A 23,986-nucleotide genomic window follows, 5' to 3' on the forward strand; every position below is an offset into this window, starting at 1 on the left:
TAAAACATTTTCCTGTAAAATGACTTTCCTGAAATATTTTATGACAAAAAATATTTTACTTCAAAACAAACAGAGTGACTAAAATCTAGCAGTCGATTAGGGTTTGTTTTAAAAAAGACAACTTCCATTTTTAGGGAAAATAAAAATAAAAATAAAGCTGTCAAGATTCCCTTTAAGTTTTAGATTAGCAATTGTTGACCTTTATAAGTCTTTTTCAACCTTTTAAAATGCCTCTTATTTTGTAACCATATAAGAAAACTGTTAGCCACATCAGCCCTATGACCCTCAAAAGTATTAGTCAATTTAAAACTTTTATAAAATTTATTATAAAATTCAGTTTTATCTAAAGCATATCCAGTAGAAGTAGGCAAAATAGCTACTGAAAAAGTACAAATTTTTAATTTAGCTACTCATTTTTCTATACACACTCCAAGAGATTTTCTATTATACTCTTTATTTTCTTTAAATATTATAGAAAGAGGAGGAGATAGACTAAAAGAAAGAAATGAAGAAAAAAATAATAATAAACAAAGTGACTATTCTACTGGAGAGAAAAAAATGCTAATAATAGGCAAATTTGACTATTATAAAGGATTTGCCTATTCTTATGGAGATGCTCTAACTAGACAATGTTAGACTTAGCACTTATGATTATCTTTATAAATTACCTACTTTATGTAAGCTGTTCATCATCTTCCTAATATGAGACCAAAATATTACATATTTACCCATGAAATTAAAAGAGATAGTTAAGCAAACAACTACCACACGACAAATTGAAAAAAAAAAAAAAGAAAAAAAAAAGAGTAAAACATCATAAAATTACCTTGAGGAGCCTAGGATGTTCCAAAAATCATGTCACTTGATAAATAACAATAATAAAAGAGTCAACTTCTGTTTTTATTTTTCTTCTATTTATTTTTTATTTTATTTTTATCTATTTTCTATTTCTTCAACTAAGTACTTTTCGAAAGAGTGGTTGGATCATCCAAAATAAGAGTGGTCTGACCGTCCCCATAAAACACTTTAGGAAATTAGGAGTGATCTGATTATCTTGAAGTGGTCCGGCCATCCTGTCAAACTCAACCATAGCTGCCTGAAGAAGTAGAGGGCAAAAGCGACTGATTATTTTATTTTATTTTTCAAGAATGATAATGTGATACAGTAGTGGATGGTCTGGATGGAGAGAATAGCATGTCTTTGTTTGTTTGTTTGTTGTTTAAAGAGAATAGCAGTTCTCTAATTCTAATGAATTGTAGGAGATTTGAATCTAGCGGCAAACATGCAGAGGACACATGGTAAGATAAGCGAGGAGGCCCACACCGTAGAAACACTCTCAGGAGACGCTACAAAACTTAACCACGGTTATGTTTTAACTCAACCACGGTTAAGTTCTCTCTTTCTCTCCCAAGCAGTTTATATATCAGAACCATTTCCTCACTGATTTGATATCCGTAAAGTGGAAACCAAAACCCATTCAAGATGATGATTGGAAATCCGACGATCCGAATGCATCCGACGATTCAAGTTTCTCAGTGGGACTGGGACCCATATGAAGACCCGACGCCTGGAATGGCGTCACCATTCTCCCCAACTAGCCCCTCCGTCAACTTTAATGGCAATGCCGGTGGCGGAGACTACTCCCTTCTCCTAGACTCATTAACGGCCCTCCACCGTTACCTGCCGTCGAACCAGTCGGACTCAGTGAGCGACGAGTCCGAGGTTCTCGTGGACGCGTTCTCATGCGATGATTTCCGCATGTACGAGTTCAAGGTCCGGCGGTGCGCACGTGCGAGGTCGCACGACTGGACGGAGTGCCCGTACGCTCATCCGGGCGAGAAGGCTCGCCGGAGGGACCCACGCAAGTACCACTACTCCGGCACGGCCTGCCCCGATTTCCGACGAGGGAGTTGCAGGAAGGGGGACTCGTGCGAGTTTGCTCACGGAGTCTTCGAGTGCTGGCTCCACCCGGCTCGATACCGGACTCAGCCATGCAAGGACGGCCCGAGTTGTCGCCGCCGAGTCTGCTTTTTCGCTCACACGCCGGAGCAACTCCGGGTCCTGCCCCAGCAGAGTCCGAGGGCCCATGGGTCGGGCGAGTCATTTGACGGGTCACCGATTCGTCATGGCTTTGATTCGTATTTGACCGAGGGCTCCTTTGTTTCGTCCCCCACTTCGATCCTGACGTCGCCGCCTCTTTCTCCTCCGTCTGACTCGCCGCCCTTGTCGCCAAGTGGGAGTAAACACGGTGGCGGATCGTCGAACTCGGCGAGTGAACTCGTTGCCTCGATGCGAAACATTCAACTTGGGAAGATGAGAATCAGCCCTCCTCAGTGGGGTGTCCAAATGGGATCTGGGTTTGGCACGGCCCGTGGGTCGAATCTCCGGGCCGGTTTATTTAGCCTGCCTTCTACTCCAACTCGTACCCCGACTCTGTCCGGACTCGGAAAATTCGAGCAGTGGGATCAGAAATTCGTGGAGGAGCCTGCAATGGAGAGGGTGGAGTCTGGGCGGGACCTGCGGGCCCAGATGTATGCCAAACTCAGTAAGGAGAACTCGCTGGGGCGAGTCGACTCGGCCGTTTCAGCCCCTGATGTCGGGTGGGTCTCGGAGCTGGTCAAGTGAAACGGTTCCTATTTTGATTTATTTCTTTTTGCTAATCGGTGGCCTTCGATTCTTCTGACTTTGTGTAAATATCATGTTGATTTTGGACACTGTAAATGGTAGATGGGAAGGAAGAGAGATCCGAATCTCTGTTTTTGTGCTTCTCTTTGTACTCTTCGGAGACAAGAAAATATTGTAACTTTTTGTATAGACTAAGAAGGATTTCTCAGGGCTGCCGAAGAATGGGGTAGCGGATGGTGCTTGGTTTGATCAATTTGTCCATGATTTGTATTAAACTTTCTGGTTTCTGTTTGATTTACTCTCGGATTATTCTTAATCTTTGTAACTTCCTTTCATTTTATTGTTTCAGTTTATTGCCAATTAATGTTATGTACTGGTACATTTCATATTATCTTCACCTTTTTTGTCTAACAAGGTTGTTGTCTGTCTTTACTGGGGCGCCATTTGTGCGGCTCAGTTTGATCCAACTTTAAATTCTTTCTTGGTGCCATGCCATGAATCCTATGATTTATTCTGGATTTTTTTTTTTTAGGATTTTTGTTTGAATATTTTTATGCCCATATTTCTTGTTCTTTACAACAAAACTTGGCCCATTTGTGGGTATTTCTTGTTCTTTCCTATTCTCAATGGTTCTCACTTTTAATTCCATTTGTATTAAATGACGTGTTTTTCCGACACTCTGCTTGGGAGGGACAATAACAAATGCGGCTACGTACAATTACTTATTTCCCCATTACCTCAAACCACGTAATATATTATACTTGGGCCTCAAGCTTCCTAGAATCTCTAAAGATAAAAATTTTCTAAAGATAGGCGAGGAACAAGATAGATAGACAGATAGAAAGAATCAGACTGGTGAGTTCTATACATTAAAAAAGGTGGTTTGAAGATAAGATTATGAAACAGAAGATGTTACAGGAATCCCAGTGATAATAATAGATAAATTAATATTGTCCAACTGTAAAATAATAACTGGGATTTATATACTATAATTAAAAAAAAAAAAAAAAATAGTCAATTTAAAAAGTATAATATCCGAACAAAATCCGAATTTTTTATTTTTTATTTTTATCAGAATCGAGATTAGATTAGTGACGTGGATGGAGAGTTGATAAAGCCGTCCTTATCTCCTTGAAAATCTTTTTTAGTTTATCTCCTTTTTGTGCCACTTGTGCTCGGACTATTCTTCCACCTAAAAGAAAGAAATCCACTAATCCACGATGTTAATGTTTTATATAGGGGACAAGATAGGGTCAAGGAGGGCACAATTGCATGGGGAGAGGGGCCCTTAAGAAAATCTCGACATTTTTAAGAGAAACATTATTATAATTAATTAACAAGTAATATAATATTGCGTACGATGCAGACAAAGTGGCCGGTGGTTTCAGGATTTGGTTCAATTTTTTTTTTTTTTTTTTGTCACTTATCGAAACACGTCACTAGGAGGTGGGGTAGATCCTGTAGTGGCGGCTCTATAAAGTTGTTTGCGCCGGTGGTCTATCGCCGTAGATTGTTCCATCACTAGCCATTAAAAAGCGTGCCTCCCATCAAGATCTGTTGGCCTTTCTAATCTCTCTCTCTCTCTCTCAAACAAGGATTAGACTTCCCCGATCTAGTTCTCAACTTTTTCTTTAATAAGCCCTCCACATATACATACAAAAGGGAATTTTTTTTTTTTTTTTTTTTCAAAGGAAACAAAGCAGGTTACTGAAAATCAAACAACAAAATAGAACTAGACAGTAGATAATAATTTTATTTATGATCTCAAAAGAACCATAAACAAGTCTAACTCATAAACAAGTCCTACATTTTCAAGGGCTGCAAAAGGAAAAAAAAAAAAAAAAGCATTTAAACCTCCACTTTGCTATTTGCAAGAAAATTTTGGGTTCATGCTGTTTACCAATTATGGCTTTGATCATCATCTTTCTAGCAATATCAATAATGTTTAATAGGGCATGCTTTATGAATAGAAGGTCGTTAACTCGAATTCTCCTCTCTTTTTTGTGGACATATTAAAATATATATATATATATATATATATATATATAATAGACTGCTATATAATTTGATGATATAACAGTAAAATTTAATTTTAGTGATACATCATTTTAATCGTTTAATAATCTATTAAATAACATTAATTAATCCCGGTGACATGCATTATCATGGCCTCATCACCCAAGGGTCAATACCTACTTTCTATGATAAGTCATCTTTTTCCAGCTGCTTCTTCTCTAATACATGAGTCACATGACCTCTGTATACCACTAAAGTGTATCATTGAGTTAAAATAAATTTTTTAAAAAAGTACATGTCTCCTCTCCAAACTAATAAATAATTTGTAAAAGTTCTCAAACTATCAATTAAAGCAATGTTTCTTTAAATTATTAAAAAAATTATAACATATTATAAATGAAAAAAATAATCTTAGTAAATAAATAAATAAATAAAAAATTGAAGAGAGTATGAAAAAAGAGTGGGGGTTTTAAGTGTGTACGTGCGTGTGTAGAGACGCACGTGTGAGGTGATATGTTAGTAATTAAACAGGATAATTGAAATGGTCAATGGGTGTTAATAAAGGAAGAAGCGGAATTTGTAAGGGATCGAAATCCTTTTGAGTGGACTAAGCATTTTGTCGTTGTGGGTAATGATTTTAAATTATATGCCAATCTTGGGACCGCTTCTCCTCAAGACTTATCCACATGTTAAGATGTTCTGTCTAATATGTTTATGTCTAATTGTCTATAAGCCACGACATGAAGATTGCATAAACTGATGTGGATGGATTTGTTTCTTCCCTCTTTTTCTCTTTTCTTTCTCTTGCATTTTATTCAATTTCCCGATTGACTTTCTCACCTTAGAATCTCCATGACATTTTAAAAATAAAAAAAATTAAAAAAAGACAAAAATGGCGATAGAGTAATTATTTTATTTGAAGGTGACGTCTATTGAAAATTGCACGAGAAGGATCTAGACGGCAGAAATCACACGGTAGATTAATCTCAATGACATTACTAAGCTGGAAATGCTTATGTTCTGGAATTCTACACGTGCGCCGGTTTATTCCATCAGGTGATAATGGCACTTACAAACAAAAAGGGTTGTAAACACATTTTTATTTGTTTTATATTCTCTTATTTTGTGTATGAGATCCGGCGGCTTTGTTTTGAGTTTGAGATTTATAGATATATAAATACTTCAATTTTTCCTTTAAAGAAACACAGGAAAGAAAGAACGGATTGGAGATGGATACGGAGATAATTAAATGAAAAATATTAGGTTTATAAACAAATTTTACGAAAAATTCTTTTACAATATAATATGGTACAATATGATTGAATTTTTCAAAAGTTAAATTTATCTCATTTCCAATCATGTTGTGCCACCTTATGTTGTAAAAGTTTGTTTGTAAAATCTTGTTTGTTAACCTAGCATTCCTCTTCTTATATATGAGGGTGTGGCAGTTGGTATTGATCAAATTCCCCTCTTCTCGGAATTGATGTGATCCCGAGAATCTTGAAGGACGTTATTTTCAAAGACTCGTGCCTACTTCTGAAATGGCTATAGAGATTCTCAATATAGAACATCTAAGATTTCCTATAGCGTTCTTTGAAGAATCTATATCATGAGTTGCATGAGCTTGGTTTTAGGCCTCGTTGATCTCTGGGACTATGTCTCCGGCCTATCTCAATAGTTGGACTATCTGATTGGCCAAATTCCCAACAGAGTTGAAATAAAATTATTAAAAAAAAAAAAAAAATCCAATTTAAAAGGAGTGTATAATTGTGCAGAAACATGAGAAGTTATCCGGATAAGGTTACCTCAAGTCAATTGGTGGATGCTTGTATGATTTCCTATTGCTAGTACCAGGACATGGTTTTGTTGTTTTGGCTGACTATGCGAGATAGCTTAGTATCAGGGGAAAACATGTTGAAGTGGGGTTATGGTGGGGGATGAGAAGTGTGTTTTCTGTAGAAGTTGGTATTAAAAGGAGAGAACATTTGTTTTTTCAATATGGATTTAGTAGGACGATTTGGAAGGACACTTTGAGGGCTTGTTTTCTTGAAAATATACAGTGTGAGTTGGGAAAACATCGTGACTTGAGGCTTGAGGAGTAAAAAAAACAACATGAAAAGATAAAAAGCAGTGTTATGTGGTTTGGGATGAAGTGCTGCTGTCTATCATATTTAGAAACATCAAACTTACCTGGTAATCAAACCAGGTCAGATCCCGGGTTTTGGCCAAAGAAAGATTTAAAAGAACAATGCAAAATGAAAAACATGTTCATGAGATACAAGTTATTTTTATAGATTGAGTTTCAGACAGTTTTTTCGACCCAGTTTAAAAGAAAACTCTAGTCATAGCAATTGGAAGATACCTGACAAAATACTTGGTACATATAGTATAGTTTGTAACATGTATTGATTGATTTGATTGTAAAGGAAAAAATACAAAATAAAGAAATAAAAAAAAAAAAAAACTCCATTTATCTTTTTTTTTTTTTTAAAAAAAAAATTTATATTTCTGTCGGATTGATGGGGTGGGTTGAAAAAAAAAACCCAAAATGCTGAATGAGATATATATGGACAAGCAGAGGTTGTGGGGGACCTCTAATAAGTCCCTTTCGATTGGTTAAACATTGAGCATTATGATAGCATGATGGTCACTTGATACCTAGCTAGCCACCATTTAATTTTATCTTCAAGGAAGGTACAGTTTGGTGCACCAAATTAAATTTGGATATTATTCCTCGTACTTTTCTGGACATTATATTCAATAATATTTTTCAGTTCCTCATTATTTACCCTGGAGTTGCCTTCTAAGTTAACTGTGTTGGCTCCATATGCATGTACGGTCTTGATTATGTGTTTAACCATCAATATTTAGATCTAGATGAGGTGGTAATGCATCGCTCTCAGCCTTTCACGGAGTAATGCTATATACTCAACTTCTATTTCATTGGATTAATGTGACAGTGCCTATCAGCTATTGGATCAACCTTTATTAAAAAATGAAAAAAAAAAAAAAAAAATCAATTTTGCCTTGAGTTTTGGTTCAATCCCCGTCCCACCTCCTCCACTTGCTCTTCTTCTACACTATTATATGTACATTGTACGGAATGGGTTTGATGAAGATCAACTTACAAGTTTGTGGAGATGGGCAAATGAGTTTTTCACAAGTTTCCTATTTCCATGAAAGATCAATATATATATATATATATATATAGAGAGAGAGAGAGAGAGAGAGAGAGAGAGAAATGGTTCTCACTACTGTTTAATAATGCAGATATCCCAACTGGTTGTTTGTTGGATCCATTCATGATTTTCCTGTAGATGTCCTTTTCCCCTCTCAATTTGTTGAAAGTATTAGACCCTCTGTGTACACATTCATTAATTGGTTGTGTATTTTATGCCTTGGCATTTTCAGACACTAGTCTATTATTTCCATTTCTTTAAATTATCGATCTTTTGGTCCAAAGAAATCCTAAATCAGTCGTAAAAGACCAAAAACATATGGGTACGTACGTAGGTGAGATAGATATAGGTGTTTATGCCAATACCTTCCTCCTTTTCCATTTTTCTTTTTCTTTTTTTTTTTTGGGAAAATTTATAATGACCTCCTGAATTTCTAAGCGTTTTGAAAAGATCTCATCAAAGTTCACTCATAATTTCACTCCTCGAACTTCTAATTTGATGCAATCTCTCCCTTGGGTGTTAAAACAGACAGTAAAATTGCATCAAATTAGAAGATCAAGTGGTAAAATTAAAAATTTTTAAATTTTGAGAGTCTTTTCAAAATGCATAAAAGTTCATCATTTGAGTGCGAGAGAGTTTGGCGAGCGCTAGAGGCCGGGCTTGTGGGGTTTTAGAGAAGAAATGATCAACCAAATATTTCAGCAATTTGATAAGCGGAATCATAACATTTTGGCTAATCAATCTCTCTCTCTCTCTCTCTCTCTCTCTATATATATATATATATAAATATATAAACAAGCCAAAAAAGTAGGTTGTTTTTGCTCTCTAGGCAGCCCAAAGTGATGGACCCATGAATACCGTGGTCCGTGAAATTGATAATCCACAAACAAGATGATGAGTTACATGAGAAAGCATGAAATGAACTTTTGGTACGTTCAGAGAACGTACTGGACCATTCATTCCCCAGTCCACATTCAGTGAACTTTTTTTTCTTTTGTCTTTGGATAAATCTCAGTGCCCTTTAACGAATTAAAAAGAAAGGTTAGATACTATAGTCTATATATATAATTATTTGCTTTTCAATAACTGTATATATATATTATCAACATTGACTGAGATTTTTTAATCTTCTGGCTGACAGACCGAGCTATTGAGTTTGAGGGGAATGAATGGCCCAGTTCTCTGAATGTACCAAAAGTTAATTTCTTGCTTTCATGAAAACTCATCATCTTCACGCCATGGGTCCATCACCTTTGGCTGGCCTGAGAGCAAAAACTCATACGTACTTCTTTGGATCCTTTATATACACGTGTTTGATTCCTGTGTTTGATAATAATAAAGATTAACGAGAAATGCAGTTTGTTTACACAGCAATTGCACAGCGTACGTATATATCTATGGTTCTCGGATAAATAAATTAACAAAAAAAAAAGAAGAAGATATTTTCATCTATCTCTCAGTATTTGTAGTTTTTTTTTTTTTTTTTCTCTATTATCAATATTTAGACATATAAATTAGTTTCTAATCAACCAATTGCTAAACTAAAACCAGAAGGCAAATGATCCATCAGAAACTTGCAAGAAAAGCGACATGTCCATTTAAAGCAGATGCAAAACAAAAGGGTTAACTGCAGAGGTCACTTCCTTTTACAAGCTTCAATAACACATTCAAAAAATCATAATTAGGGTGGTAATCATTAGACAAAGCAAACCCTGCCAATTTTAGGACAAAAGGAACAAAATCAATATGTTTATATATATACTCTTATAGATCAGATCGAGAGGATAATGGAAGTCTCATTTGAATCAAAACTTATATAAATCTAATCAACTTAATTACAAGCAAGCAAGTAATCTCAGCCTTGGAGAATCAACAGGACGATTGCTTAGGTTTCAAATATTAGATATTCATCCTAGACTAGTCATCATGTATATATATATATGTACTTATTTATACACTCCATACTCATAGGGTTGAAGTTCTTGCATGTACTTTTCCAAAATACAAAAGTGAAGCCTTGGGAGAGTGTTTCCCTTTGATCGAGTTACATAGAATTAATGATTCTCAAACTGAGCTCTTTCTAGGATACCTTTTTGACCACAACATGTGTAAGGAATACGGAGTTAGAAAAATAAGTTCTTGGAAAGGGAAGCAGGAACTCAACTTTAATGATTACTTTTGGTAGCAAAATTTACAGTAAATTGAGAAATCAAATAGACAGATAAGTTGGGTTGATCAAAGCAGCTTATGAATCATACCCACATGGATATACTTGAAGCCTATCCGCCATTCCGAGCAGCTAAATGAAGTGGTGTACTCCCTAGAGGATGCTTTTGACTGTTGACATAAGTATGGGTATCATAATGTGCATTCCATCAACATGATCTTTTGTCTTTAATTGTTGCATGATTTTCTAAGTACAACATCTTTATCCTATTGCCAAATGCATAGTTCTTAACTAATAAAGGTTACTATAATATTTCTCCTAAGTAAAAATTTTCAAATTATATAGTGTTTTAATCCTAATCTTGTCCTAGCCAATGATTTCCACTATTACTAATACAAAATGGGCTTATTTCGTGGGAAAAGTTTCATTGGCGCTTTAGTTATTAAGTTCCGGACTTACATGTTTTCTACCTATAAAACATGTTTTATAAATTAGGTGGAGATAGTACCTATAGAGAAGGCTAGCTAAATTTAGCCTTCTCTATAGGTACTATGGAGAAGGTAATTATAAGATTTCGAGGTCGCAGTGTGAGGTCTTGTACTTGTACTTAAAATGTTATTTAATGTATTGGTTTGTAAATTTGAGAGATAAAAAGCAGAGTTATAATGGATAATGTATTTAGACGCTTTGGTGTCGTACTAATAATAGTAGTAGAAAAAGAAAAGAAAAAAAAAAAAAGCAACGGTAAAATAGAGGTAAGTTTCGATCACATCTACAATGCATTATCTTTGATAATGTGGTAGTAATAGTAAGTAGCATCTCAAGTTAATTAATTTGGGGCACTACAATAAAACTCGATCACATCCCATCTCCCTTAATCACTCCATCATTTTTCCCATTGTGTATGATTATCTTAGTGTTTGCATTCTAATTTTTATTACAACTGACGTTGTAGCTATTATTGCTACTAGATTAATACAAGGGAAAACCTCACTGAACTTTATTGAATTTTTATCGCTTTTGCAATATCCATTTCTAAGTTTAAAAACTCTCAATTTAGTGTATCAAACTTTAAAATATTTGCAATCTCATCCCTCTCGCCTCCTGTTAGGATTTGAGATTAAATTAGATGGTCAAATGGTGAAATGACCATTATATTGTTGGGGACTATGCCCCGAATCCCAGTTATTTTATATCCATGATGACATTTAATGTTTGTAATAAATATATGTTTTATTTAAGGGTAAATATCTTATAAATCATTGAGTCAACGCGTCAAAACAGAAAACTTTCTGAACTCTTTTTTTTTTTTTTTTTTTTTTTTCAAATTTTTACTTCCTAGGTCAATCAAAAAGGCAAATTAACCCCTACTGTTACATTTTTTCCCAAATGTTTAACGCCAGGCAGTCTCAATTAAACGCACTGTTTTGCCACGTCAGCATATTAATTTTTTTTTTAAAATTAAATCTTAAAAAACAAAAAAATAAAATAAAATTGAAAGGGTGGCCGGAAAGTCACCCCATAGGGGTTAGGGGTGGCTTTCCGGCCACCTGGGGGTTAGGGGTGGCTCTATAGGGGTTAGGGAAAGCCACCCCTAACCCCTTCGGGGGTGGCCAGGAAGCCACCCCCAACCCCTATGGGGTGGCTTGCGGCCACCCCTAGGGGGTTAGGGGTGGTTGTGTTCATTATAAGATATATACCCTTTATTCAATGATTAAATTATTTTGGCAATATGGCATATAAAATGTATTTTACATGCCTATTACCAATAGTTAATCATGCATGTGCAATGTCCTAGGATAACATTGAATATGGCTATAAGTGTGAGTAACGTGGTTATCAACTTATTATACAAGGTCTTAATCCATAATCTTTGTATCCTTAAAGATAGAAAGTTCGCAATCGTTAAATGGAACTAGGGCAATTCTATTTTGAGTGAGACTATTACACATCAAATCTTGGTGATCTACCTTGATGAAGTGAAGTGGCGTTGTAGTGACTCAAATAATTAACTAGTTTAAGATAGCTTGGTTAGAGGGTTAATTGGACTTTTGGGTCACTAGTAGTAGCTGGAGGGTCATTTTAAGAATTTTGGACTTTCTGACCAAACGCTCGTGTGGGGACACGTTTGCTTGCAATAGTACACAAATGCTTGTGTGGAAACTAGCCCGAACGTTCGTTGACTTTTAGTTGACCACTGGATATTGCCCGAGCGTACGACTATAATCCTAAAACCACTAGGTAAATAGTATATGAACGTTCGACACAATAGTACCGAATACTCGCTGCATTACAGGCCTACTCCTATAGAGCTCACAACTTTTCCTACCCTATAAATATCCCCTCCCACACCCTTTACCAACCCATTCTGCCCTCTGAGCCCTAGAGAAATCCTGCTTGAGTATTGTTGTGAGATTGTGAGAGATTTCCTTGGAACCTTTTAGAGATTCTTGTTGTGTGGAGGTAATCATTTCTCTTTAGTATCTTTCTTAGGTAGTTATGATAGCCTTGTATTTTTAGAGTAGCTTAGTTGTTAGAAATCTAAAGGTTTAGAATCTTGTTTTGAGCATTTCCTTTCCATTAGATGGATTCTTGTTGCATGGCGATGTTGTTTTTGGGCTAATATGTGTTAGAAACCCTTTTACAGCCTTGGAACCAGTTTAGGACTGCTTAGGAGATTGTTGGACCAAGTGGAGTTCTGCCTGAAACTCTCTGGCCAAACACTCGGCCTCGAGCTCGAATGTTCGCCCAGAAGCGTTTTCAGGGATGAACGCCATTTTGCCCAATCGCTCAATAGCCTTTATTTTCAACGTTCTAGGGTCTAGGTTCATTTTAGGTTGAACCTAGAACTAGTGGTAGGTTTTTCACAGATTTGGAGAACTTGGAACCACCAGAAAGATTTTTGGAGGATTTATATGACCCGAGTGAGTACAAACTCACATGATGCTAGTCGTTATTTTTCTCGTATTGCACGACTATTTTTTGTACCAAACATACATTTTTACGACTCTCATGAAACACATTTTGCTATGTTATGAACTCTACATTTGTGAAAATGTACTACTTAACAAGATAACGAACACAATGAGATTGTAAGAGCATGCATGTAAAATATGGACAAGACTAATTGCATCGTATGACATAGTACACTGATACGTGCGGAATAACGGCCATGGACTTACTATACATTTTAACTTTATAGTCAAATGTGTATGTGGATGTGATATATGGGCCTTAAATTCAATGGTTATTTCGTGACCGACGCAGCCTTAATTGGCGAGTCACTACAGTATGTACATCATTAATAGCGTGGGCCACCCGAAGTCAGACTCAGTCAGGCTGCTAGTGTTATGGATGGTAGTGTACAATGATCGGGGCATCAACATTATATTACAGGTACCTCGGAACAGCGCCAACCTTGTTAAGAATGGGTAATATCTCAGGTAGACCATACAGTTAAACTATAATTGATTCACATGATTATAACATGTACTATATCTATACTACATTCATGAATAGCTGTCATGCCAAAATGCTACATAATTTATCAAACAGAGTTCATCATTAAATGGCATAAGTACCATGCGTATTTTTACTCATTAAGTCTTTAGACTTACTTCTTCTATTTTTTCCATTCCATTATGTATAAATTGCGCGGTTTAGCTAGCTTAGCAGAAGATGAATTCGGACAGCTAGCTGGTAGTGGTGAAGAACTTGATACAGGTCATCATTGAGGACTTAGACCCAGTATGGCTCAAGTCCATGCGGGACAGCAGAGGATCCATCCGAGTAGAGATGATAGAGATTGTTATCATCTTAACTTTACTTAGGCTTAGACGTTGATGTTATCCTAAAACAATTACTTATGGTCTGTAATATTTGATGATCGGTTTTTAACCAATACATTTGAGGATCTATCTATGTTATGATGCGTTCGTATTACTCTGGTTATCATAATTGTGTTTTTTTTTAATTATTGTTATATTTATCTTGTAGTTAAAAGTCTTCCGTTGTAGTCTCTCTTAAGAGAGGTTATGATCACTGAGTCTTGTTTTGTGAAGGACAAGGCTGGAAGGTAAACCATGGAGTCAATTACCAGTTAATTAATTTCTATGGGGCTTTACAGGCGTCTTCAGATTAATGTGTAGGTGTTGAGACCTTAAGACATTAAAGGGATCAAGGGGTTGTCTTTTCATAAAGATATTGTATATTAGGAAAATACAATAACTCCTTAAAAAACTACTTTAGACTTTGTTTCTAAATTCTAAGGGGATTGTAGTATCAGACGTTTCATGTAAATAGCTTAGATGTATCAAAGAGTGAGACTTATCATCGATTGAAATAACCTCAATACACTAGATAATCACATGAAACATTGTGGGAAAGCTTTTTCTAAGAGGGAATACAAATCCTTTGTCAGTAGGCAAAGATATACGAAATTTACCCTTAAAATATATTTTATGAATATTATTCTCAAGATTGACCAAAGCATTTTGAGTAGTATACCAAAATATATATACGCGTTGTTCCCATTATGAATAACATTGTCATAAAATCATGTTTTGACTATGTAACAAAACTACTTTGGGCTTGTAGAAAAAAATTTGGAAAACGTTGACTAATGATGTTCTACCTTTGAATGTTTTTGATTTATGACCTATAGCATAGCAATGTGAATCATGTGATAACGTTATTTAGGTTAACAAAAATTATATGAGAAAACCTATAAGGTTAAAAAAGTTAAAAAATAAATAGTTGAAGTACAACTCATCTTCCACCGTAGGGTTTGACGTTGGAACCCCAATACTAATATTAATAGGAAATTGGGGTGCAACAAATAATATGACATGTTGGGATGTCACTCAAACCAAAAGTTGAAGTTTATGGGTTTTGGCATAACTATATTATATTAACTACTCAACACTTGTAACATCTTTTTAATGAAAGACAATCTTTTTACGCTCATGCGTGTATATATAGTAGAAGATCAACTATAGGGTTCGATCCCGATACTGATATTGGTAGGGTAGAGAAAGTGTGTCGTGCCTCGGTTTTCACATTAGAGAACTGGGGGTGTGACAAATAGTATGACATGTTGGGACACCACTTAACTTAAAAGTTGAAGTTTATGGGTTTTTGCCCAACTATATTATATTACCACTTGCACTTGTGACACCTTTTAAATGTAATACTCAAACCTTTTTACACTGACACATATATATTCAACATATTTGGAAGGTTTGTAAATGTTATGCGAAGGCTATCAATTTTATTTGTTATTTTCTAGTCATTTTTATTTTTATTTTTTGAAATTCATTTAGGAAGTACCAAGTTGATGTTGCAGCTCCTTCATAGGTTGCATAATCTGTCTAGCATGTTCTCCAACAATTTCTCCAGTAAACTCATATTCCTTTACATCTCCTGTTGATTTCCCTGAGAGGAAAGTGCACCTCTTTGCCCATTCAACATATTCTAGTAGAATTATGCACGCCATTGCTATTTCAAGGTGATTCTGCTGACAAGATCAGGAAAAAAATAAACATATTACAACTAGAAGAAAAGGTAAAAATGGGTAAAATCTAGAAATTATTTTCACTAGTGGGTGTGTCCCTATCGCCCAACAATACAAAGGAAAAAGATGGATGGGCATTAAATGTAGGAGCGGCAGGGCTAAATGTCCTCCCTAACACATCAGGGCGAGTGGACTTGCAGGCAAAATTGACAAGGTCCATGTTTTACCGTGACCTCCAAATTCTTTTTATTTTTGAAGTGGTGACCTCCAAATTCATGCCTCTCCACACAAAATACAAAATATTGGGACCAATTTCATGTGACGGATCCTACATCTTAAATGATGCACCGACACAAATGAGCTTATCGGTTTGAATATTGAGAAACGTCGGATTCACATCATTTTCATTTTCACACTGTCACGTTGAAATCAAAAAAAAAAAAATTTTAAGAGCTGATATAATAAGATTATAAGTAAGAGTATTCTTCTAATAAGAGTATTCTTCTGGAAATTATTGAAAGAGTGTAAGGTCAAACAAAAGAGGAAAACTTAAAAAAAGAAATCTTATTATATCAAAGAAAATAAGATAATCTTATTATCTTGAGAAACAAGAAAGAAGCCCAACATGCTTAGAAAAAAGAGTAAAGCCCAATATAGTAATGTAAATAGAAATAACAAAGAAAATAAAGAAAGGCACCAAAAAGGAGGTCGCAGAAAGTCAAGCTATTTTGGGCCGCCACCAACTTCATAAATAAACCCCCCCACGACAGCACAGACAAGTCTTCTTCTGTATAGCTTACTCATCAGAGGGTTTGCGTGTCTGAGTTTTTCTTCATCTGACTCCTGTGTCTCTCAGTCTTTTACGTGTTGGGTCGCCATGGGAAGAGCTCCATGCTGTGACAAAGCTAACGTGAAGCGAGGGCCATGGTCTCCTGAAGAAGATGCAGCTCTCAAGACCTATCTTGAGACTTACGGCACTGGTGGAAATTGGATGGCTTTGCCCGGAAAAGCTGGTCTCTTTCTATCTCTCTCATCTTTCTTTTTATTGTTTTATGATACTCATTTCAATAAAATGTGATTTGGTGTTTGTTTGTTCATCATTTTCTCTCTTTCAACTCAGAAGAGGAAAATCATGAAAGTAAGTGGTTTTCTTTGCTTTAACGCCAATTTGTTTTATGCTTTTTTAGCTCAAAAAGGTTGTCATGAAATGAGTCCATGAGCTTGTATTTGGTTTTACCTGATCATCGAGGTTTATATTCAACTCAGAAGTTGCATAATAAATGTAAGGTTGTGAATTGTGTTTACTCATCATAGTTTTAGATACCCATTTTAACAACAGGACTTCATGTTCTTCATTTCTGTAATTTCAGATTTCAAGAAAGACTTCTTTTTGTTTTTTTTTTGCTTTTAAGCGAATTTTTCCAATACCCTCATTTCCTCAATTTCTTTAATTTTCCTTATTTCCCATCTTCCATTGCCTTTAGCTGATTCTCAATTTCACAAAAAATCAATTTCTATCTCCAAATGCTAAAAAGCCATTTACTATATATATCACAATTTACAGGCCTAAGGAGATGTGGGAAAAGTTGCCGTTTAAGATGGCTTAATTATCTTAGACCAGACATCAAGCATGGAGGATTTACTGAAGAGGAAGACAACACTATTTTTACCCTCTACTGCCAAATGGGCAGCAGGTAAATGTGTTCATATATAATTAATTGTCCTAATTAATTGTATATTTGTTATTTTTTATATATATTTTTCCACTTGTGATGCTGGTTAGATGGTCTGTGATTGCATCTAAACTACCTGGAAGAACAGACAATGATGTGAAGAACTATTGGAACACCAAATTGAAGAAGAAGCTTTGGGCAGGAAATGTGAGCGACACAACAAAGAGTGACCACCAAATCTCTGCTGAGAATCCCACCCTTGTTGGCTCAACGCCCTCACTGCATTGTGTCTCAAAAGCTGAAAATCATAGTTTTGGTATTTCAGCTTTCCAAGCTCAGAATCCTGCTGATGTTGGTTCTGGACTTTCTGCAAATTCTCACAGCCTGAATTCAGATCCAATTCAATTATATTGCTCGGGGTTCATGGATGTTTTGGAATTTGGTTCAAGTTCAAAGAACATTTGCATTGTGTCTCAAGAAAACTCTGGCTTCTCAAATTTGCAGTGTCTCCCGGTGGCTGGAAATCATGACGAGGTAGAAGATTCTGAGGTTTTAGAGGATTTTGGCTTCGGATCTCCTTATGGTGTTGGCAATGGGCTATCATGTTTTCAACAGAAAGCTAGTGAAGCTGCTCCACCTTGCTATCCAAATTTGGCTGATTTAACATATGCTGATATGAAGCCACAAGGACTTGATCAAAGTGTTATAGACCAATATTGAACAGAGAGAAAGGCCAAGGAATTAGCTCGTGAAAGTTTCTCTTGAAAATACTGCAATTAAACACAGTTGTACAGAGCAATTAAAGACGAATTTCAGGAGCATGTAATGTAAATCAAATTTATAAGTAAATGAGTAAGAGCAGAAACAATTAAATCTGTGTTCGTGTCTGTTGTGATCTTTAAAATGTTCTTTATACATATAAGCTATTAAACACTCTCCCTTTACATTAACATTACGATCTTAAGTATTCGCATGGATTAAATCTAATCTGAGTTATGTGTATATGAGTTTTTGTGCACCCTTCTCTTGCAAGTTAATTTTCAAGGGTAATTTCTATCTAAAGTTATAGGTTCCACGTTGAATATGGAATCAAATGAGTTGTGGCTTTTTGTCGACTCATGAAAGGGATGACTTATAGGTTGGATTAAACGACTTATGGGCATAATACTAAGTTGTTGAATACTGATAGGTGAGTAAAGCTGCTGTGAACGTCAACTACTGAAGGTGATATGTTATTATCCTACTTGTCGTATATGGATTAAGTCTATGGATTAAGTCTAAGATTAACGATGTGAAATATTAACTATGTGGATATAAGCTGGTTGGAGTGTTGGGAGGGGAGGACATTGATATGGTGGGGTCATGGGGATTTGGTTTATTTACTTTGTCTAAGGGAGATGGACATGAACGTCAGGAGATGCCATCAGTGTGTCTGCCTATTTCTTGCTGGCCACTGATCACGAAAGTTGCATGGAGCTCTGGCTAATTCAAATCTCAAGATTTACAAATTCATCCTACAAACAATAACCATAAAGATTCCCTCTTTCTCTCTCTCTCTCTACCCCTGCTGGTCTGCTTCATAATGATATTTGTATGGTCACTATTTTTCATCTTTTTCTGTATCGGTCTACAAACTATAATTTGAAATTAAGAAACATTACATACTTCATTGTGATATATATATATATATATATATATATATATATATCACCATTTGTTTTCGAATAAAGTTTTTTTTTTAAAAAAAAAAAAAAAAAAAAAAAAAAAAAAAACCAAATTAAATTAAAAGAAATTCTTTCAATCTAATCTGAAAATTAAAAGTGCATATGAGATTTAATAGATTGAGCCGAAAGGATTTTCTCCGATCTAGTTTAGAAGAAAAGTTTGTTCTTCGGCAACTTTAATGTTGAGAATCATGCAGGGGCGGACCCACGTTGTGTGTTGGGGGGACGAATGTCCCCCCAAAAGTTTTTTCAACCCCTCTTATTAGGGGCTTAGAAAGAAAAAAAAATCCAGATTTGAGAGGTTTTTCAAAATAAGTGCCCCCCAAAACATTTCTTTGTATATATTCACTCAACTTCGTCCCCCCAAAAGTTTTTTCAACCCCTCTTATTAGGGGCTTAGAAAGAAAAAAAATCCAGATTTTAGAGGTTTTCTAAAATAAGTGCCCCCCAAAACATTTCTTTGTATATATTCACTCAACTGATTCTCTTTTGACTCTATTCGTTCTAACCTCTGCTCCTCTGCGCATTCAAGACAGCAGTGAATGACAATCCTCCTTCTCCTTTCTCTTTTTAATCTCATTCAATATTCATTTCACTTCTTGAAATTTAGAGAATTAATTTTGTTGGCGCCTTGGCACATAAACGAATGAACGTGGGATCACTCGGTGAAAACACTCTTTTCAATGGTTCAAAGATCTCAGAAGTTCAACTTCTCATTATTATCACCACTCACGTCCACGTAAGTTCGCCCCCCCAAATAATAAATCCTGGTTCCGCCCCTGGAATCATGTGTGGGGTGATGCTGCTGTTGCTGACTGGTTCCCACTCAATAAGAATGTGTTTAATGGAAGCATGTAGTCGATGACCATTTTTAAATGAATTAAATTCCTTTGATCCTCTGTTCAATTCTCCAAAGAAAGATTTTGTATGTTTGGAGCACTAAAGAAATCAGGCTTTTTCCTATTAAACTCACGAGACATTTTCTGTATGTGATTTAGCACAAACTGTTATGCTGTTTACATGTGATGCTTGTAGTCAAAAGTCATAACTTGGAATGTACGATTTAACTTTTATCATCTCCATAGTTCCATCAATAAAAGCGTTATACACGCTATATAACACCTTAGTCCCGTCTTAAGAAGATAAATAAACTACATAAAGTGAGAAGATTACTAATGCAAGTGATGGCCGACCGAGTGAAACAGCAGATGGAGAAGCTAACTAAATCCCTTAATTTAGGAGAATCAAATTATCATTTATTATAAATGATTTATGTCCTTACAATTAAGATATTCATGGGTATTTTGGATTGTGTTTGAGAAATAAAGCTTTTAAATAAAATTAAAAAAAAAAAAAAAAACGTTTTTTGGCAAAATCTTCATTTTTAAGCTTTAACCAAAAGTGCGTTTGACAATTTTTTGGGCTTTTTGGACCCTTAAAAGCGCTTTCATTTTTTTTTATTATTATTAATTAGGTATTTTTTTTTCTTCAAACAGACTTTTTGAGTGTTAAACGCACTTTTAAGCTCCTCAAATGCACACTCAAACATGCCCTAAGTTACATTGGTTTCTTACCAAGTAAAACTAGACTTCATAAGTGATTTTAGATAGCTCCAATTTAACTAATCTTTTACGAGTGATAATACAGATGTGGCTAACGTGAAAAACTCCCCTCCACCAACTGTTAATATTGGACAATATATTGATTATGAAAGGTCATGTGAGGGCGAAAGCTTTGCCCGATACTATATACAATATAGTTTGGCCTCAAGTCAGGACCACAGTCATCCTGACACAAGCTTCCCTCTTCTGTGAACTTTCCTCAGTACATAACAACTAAATTCATTATTGATTTCCACAATACAAAGCACTCCATCATTAGCATTTGATAAATTATGCTTGTTTACTTGACTAATATTTGTCATAGATTTTTGTTCCACTTCTTCAGAAAAGGATTTGTTCAAAGAATCCAAAGCCAGGGTTGAAAATTGGGGTTTCTTAATTGAAGGGATGCTTTGAATAGAATCAAAGGACTCCCATGCTGGGCAGGCATTTTGTTTTCTCTCATGTTTGCACATTGGCCTGTAGACTTTTGCATAATAATTGTCCTCTTTCCAGTTCTTTGTGGCATTACGTGTGGATGAAGATTCCTTTCTTGCAGACAACTATTTATCAGCACAATAAGACAAACACAGCCTTAAACCCAAGGTATCAGAAAGACTAAATTGCCTCTTACTAATGTTATAATATAAATAAAATAAATAATAATTTAAATTTATTTCTTCTTATCAACATAAATTATTAAGATAACTAATAATTTAACAGCGAACGAACGAGCACATCGGCTTGCTTGATTGGTGTTACCTGGTGATCAGGACATTTTTTGGCAGGATTGTTTTCCCTCAGTTTAATGGGAGTTTGTAGCTTTCGAGCTTGGTTTCTTCGAGTAATGAGAATTTGGAATCTCACTTCAAAAAAAAAAAATGATAATTTAACATGGTATCAAAGCAAAGGTCATGTGTTCTGTTAACGATATAAATCATTTATAATAAATGTTTGTTTGTATTCCTTAAATCAATGGATTTAGATGATATTTGTTAACCCTAATTTAAAGGATATGTTTATATTTGAAACAATTCAAATCAGTGCCTTGTACTCAACTCAAAATAAATAAATAAATGTAGCTTACAAGGCTTTAACTTGTGAATGTAATAAGTTATAACCAATAGGCCGAACCACCTTAATTTTTGTCTATTTTATATCTTTCATCAATCTCTTTAGATTATTATTAGTTTCTTTCTTTCTTTTTTTTTGAGAAAGATTATTATTAGTTTCTAATCTATATATATGTTTGAACCTTGTTTCCATTATTCACCCCTTATTTTAATTCAATATTCTTAAAATAAATAGTGATTTAACAGGAAATTATGGATTTACTATCCATAGGGTTGTCAAGGAAAATTCATAACCAACGGTCAAATAAAGAAAATTGACATTGTACTTACAAACAAACAAAAAAAAAAAAAAAAGAGAGGAAAATCCAAGTAAAAAAACATGGAAACTCAAGTTTGCTTAAGACCAAGCAAATGGAACCTGTTAATTATTTGAACTTATGATAGAGAGTAGCAAAGAGACAATGTGGGGACAAATTGAATAAACAATATACGAAATTACTTGATCGACCAACCAAAATGCAAAGATACTGATAATAATAATTGCAATTTTTTAAGGTAAAACTTCCTAATAGAACATGTCTTAAACTGTACACTGTTACACAGAGTGATTTCTACGACTCATATAATATAATGTCGGTGGTAATAGAAAAGAGTGAACCTTAATTTAAACTATTCCTCAATAATTATTTTCGATTATAGATAAGGTGGAAGATCCCTTTCAGCTTTGATCTTATGATAAATACAGCTACTTGCAAGTCAATGAAAGCGACAATCTTCTCAAACAGCATTTCGAAAACTGTCTTCTTAACATTAAATTTACATCTTTTATCAATTATTTGGTTTTTTATTTCACTAAGAGAAATTGAAGGATTTTGTTTCTCAATTCTATATTCACTATGAAAAATTTTCCTGTGTAAATATATTTTGTTTCTGAAAAACCCTAATAGACTCCAATTAACACATATTATGATATTGTATGAGTGTTTCACAAAATATTATGCGAAAATAGATATGATCTAATAGATAATAATAAACCAAATACAGATATGTAAAGAACATTCAAGAATACAGATATTTGGTTACGAAGAAGAATCATTTAGAAAACTCTTTAAATGTAAAACATTATCGGAGCAGTCAAACCCAAGAAATTACTCCACTATAAAAGAATAAGGATTACAAGAAGTTCACACTTACAAAACATTTGCAATTGACACTCTTGCATAAGACAAGCAACCCACTTGACTTCTACCGTAGTAGCCATTTCAAGAACATCTAACGAATTCTTCTATATGATCTCATTTACCAGAACTTTGATTGGCTTCATGTGTTTAATCATAGAAACAAGAATGAGATTTCTCACCTTTACTCTAAGAGAGATCCAAACGCTCCAGTTTGATATTTATATCTCTCTCTTAGCTCACAGTATTTGCTCTCTGAATACGTACGTAATAATGGTCATAAGGATCGTTTAAAAAGAAAATCGCACACCAATTAAGCGGCCGTGTCCGGACAGGGATAAGTACGTGTTCGGACAGAGCTAGGGTTACATATGCGTAAACCCTCCGTGTCCGGACAGCCAAGCCCTATGTCCGGACATGCCATGTAGATTGAACTCTCTATAAATGTTGTCCGGACACTGCTTAAGGCTGTCTGGACAGGTCTTGGAAGAAACCAAGTTGAGCTCACTGTAAATTTTGTCCAGACACTGCTTATGGCTATCCGGACAGGTTTTCGAAGAAATCAAGTTGAGCTCTCTATAAATGTTGTCCAAACACTGCTTTTGGCTATCCAAACAGGATGCTCATTTTCATCAGATTACATGTAAACCGAATGTGCCAAAAACATAAACTAACCGTTTCCATTGAGTAGATAATCTTATTCATTTGTACGCTTTGTTTACGGTTTTTTTTTTTTTTAATTTATGACCAACTTATTTATGGTCTTGACTCAGAAAATAACATGTGTGTGCAATTAATGTTAATGTCTTTGACATTGACTTGTTAAAATCCTCCAATAGTTTGCGCATTATTGGAGGATTCAGCATTCATATTGCCGCCAAACAGTTCAGGCTAGGATGTTGTTTATGTAGGAGCGGGATTAATAATTAATTAATATAAAATAATATTACGTTTTAATACAGTTAACCCAAAAGTCAAGATCAATACTTTCATTCTTTCAAAGACAATTTAATTATATTGAAAACATATAGTTGGGAAAAGACAATTTAAAAAAATAAATAAATAAATTATGATAGTTAGAAAAGGTCAATTTTGAAAAAAATATGTCTGTTAGGATAAAACAAATATTAAAAAATATGACCATTAGGAAAAGATAACTATTCAAAAATATAATTGTTGGAGAAAGAATAAAGAAATCTTTGAAAAAAAAAATATTTAAATGAAATTGTAAAAGTTGA

The 23,986-nt window shown here is 34.9% G+C and overlaps 2 protein-coding genes across 3 annotated transcripts; both read left to right on the forward strand.

Annotated features, from left to right (window-relative positions):
• The first annotated feature begins 1,422 nt into the window (after positions 1-1,422).
• Positions 1,423-3,022, forward strand: ATCTH (Zinc finger C-x8-C-x5-C-x3-H type family protein). Its single transcript, XM_059599545.2, has one exon. It carries the CDS (start codon positions 1,483-1,485, stop codon positions 2,623-2,625), a length of 1,143 nt encoding a protein of 380 aa, XP_059455528.1. The 5' UTR covers positions 1,423-1,482; the 3' UTR covers positions 2,626-3,022.
• A 13,276-nt stretch (positions 3,023-16,298) lies between these two features.
• Positions 16,299-18,050, forward strand: LOC132184719 (transcription repressor MYB6). 2 transcript variants are annotated; one of them, XM_059598452.2, is made up of 4 exons: positions 16,432-16,512; positions 16,687-16,781; positions 17,064-17,193; positions 17,283-18,050. In XM_059598452.2, the coding sequence occupies exons 2-4, from the start codon at positions 16,715-16,717 to the stop codon at positions 17,890-17,892; spliced, it is 807 nt and encodes a 268-aa protein (XP_059454435.2). In that variant the 5' UTR covers positions 16,432-16,512; positions 16,687-16,714; the 3' UTR covers positions 17,893-18,050. The 2 variants fall into 2 exon arrangements, with proteins under 2 accessions (XP_059454434.2, XP_059454435.2); XM_059598451.2 differs by lacking the exon at positions 16,687-16,781 and having other exon boundaries at positions 16,299-16,512.
• Positions 18,051-23,986: the final 5,936 nt, after the last annotated feature.

The sequence above is a fragment of the Corylus avellana genome, chromosome 7 (assembly GCF_965113065.1).
Source record: "Corylus avellana chromosome 7, dhCorAvel1.hap1.2, whole genome shotgun sequence".
Lineage (NCBI taxonomy): Eukaryota > Viridiplantae > Streptophyta > Magnoliopsida > Fagales > Betulaceae > Corylus > Corylus avellana.

Bases quoted from the DNA above. Each gene is read 5' to 3' on its own strand.
- LOC132184719 (XM_059598451.2), top strand. From the start codon at position 16,377: ATGGGAAGAGCTCCATGCTGTGACAAAGCTAACGTGAAGCGAGGGCCA. The intron at 16,513-17,063 runs GTCTCTTTCTAT...CACAATTTACAG, and splicing joins GGCTTTGCCCGGAAAAGCTG to GCCTAAGGAGATGTGGGAAA. The intron at 17,194-17,282 runs GTAAATGTGTTC...GATGCTGGTTAG, and splicing joins TACTGCCAAATGGGCAGCAG to ATGGTCTGTGATTGCATCTA.
- ATCTH (XM_059599545.2), top strand. From the start codon at position 1,483: ATGATGATTGGAAATCCGACGATCCGAATGCATCCGACGATTCAAGTT.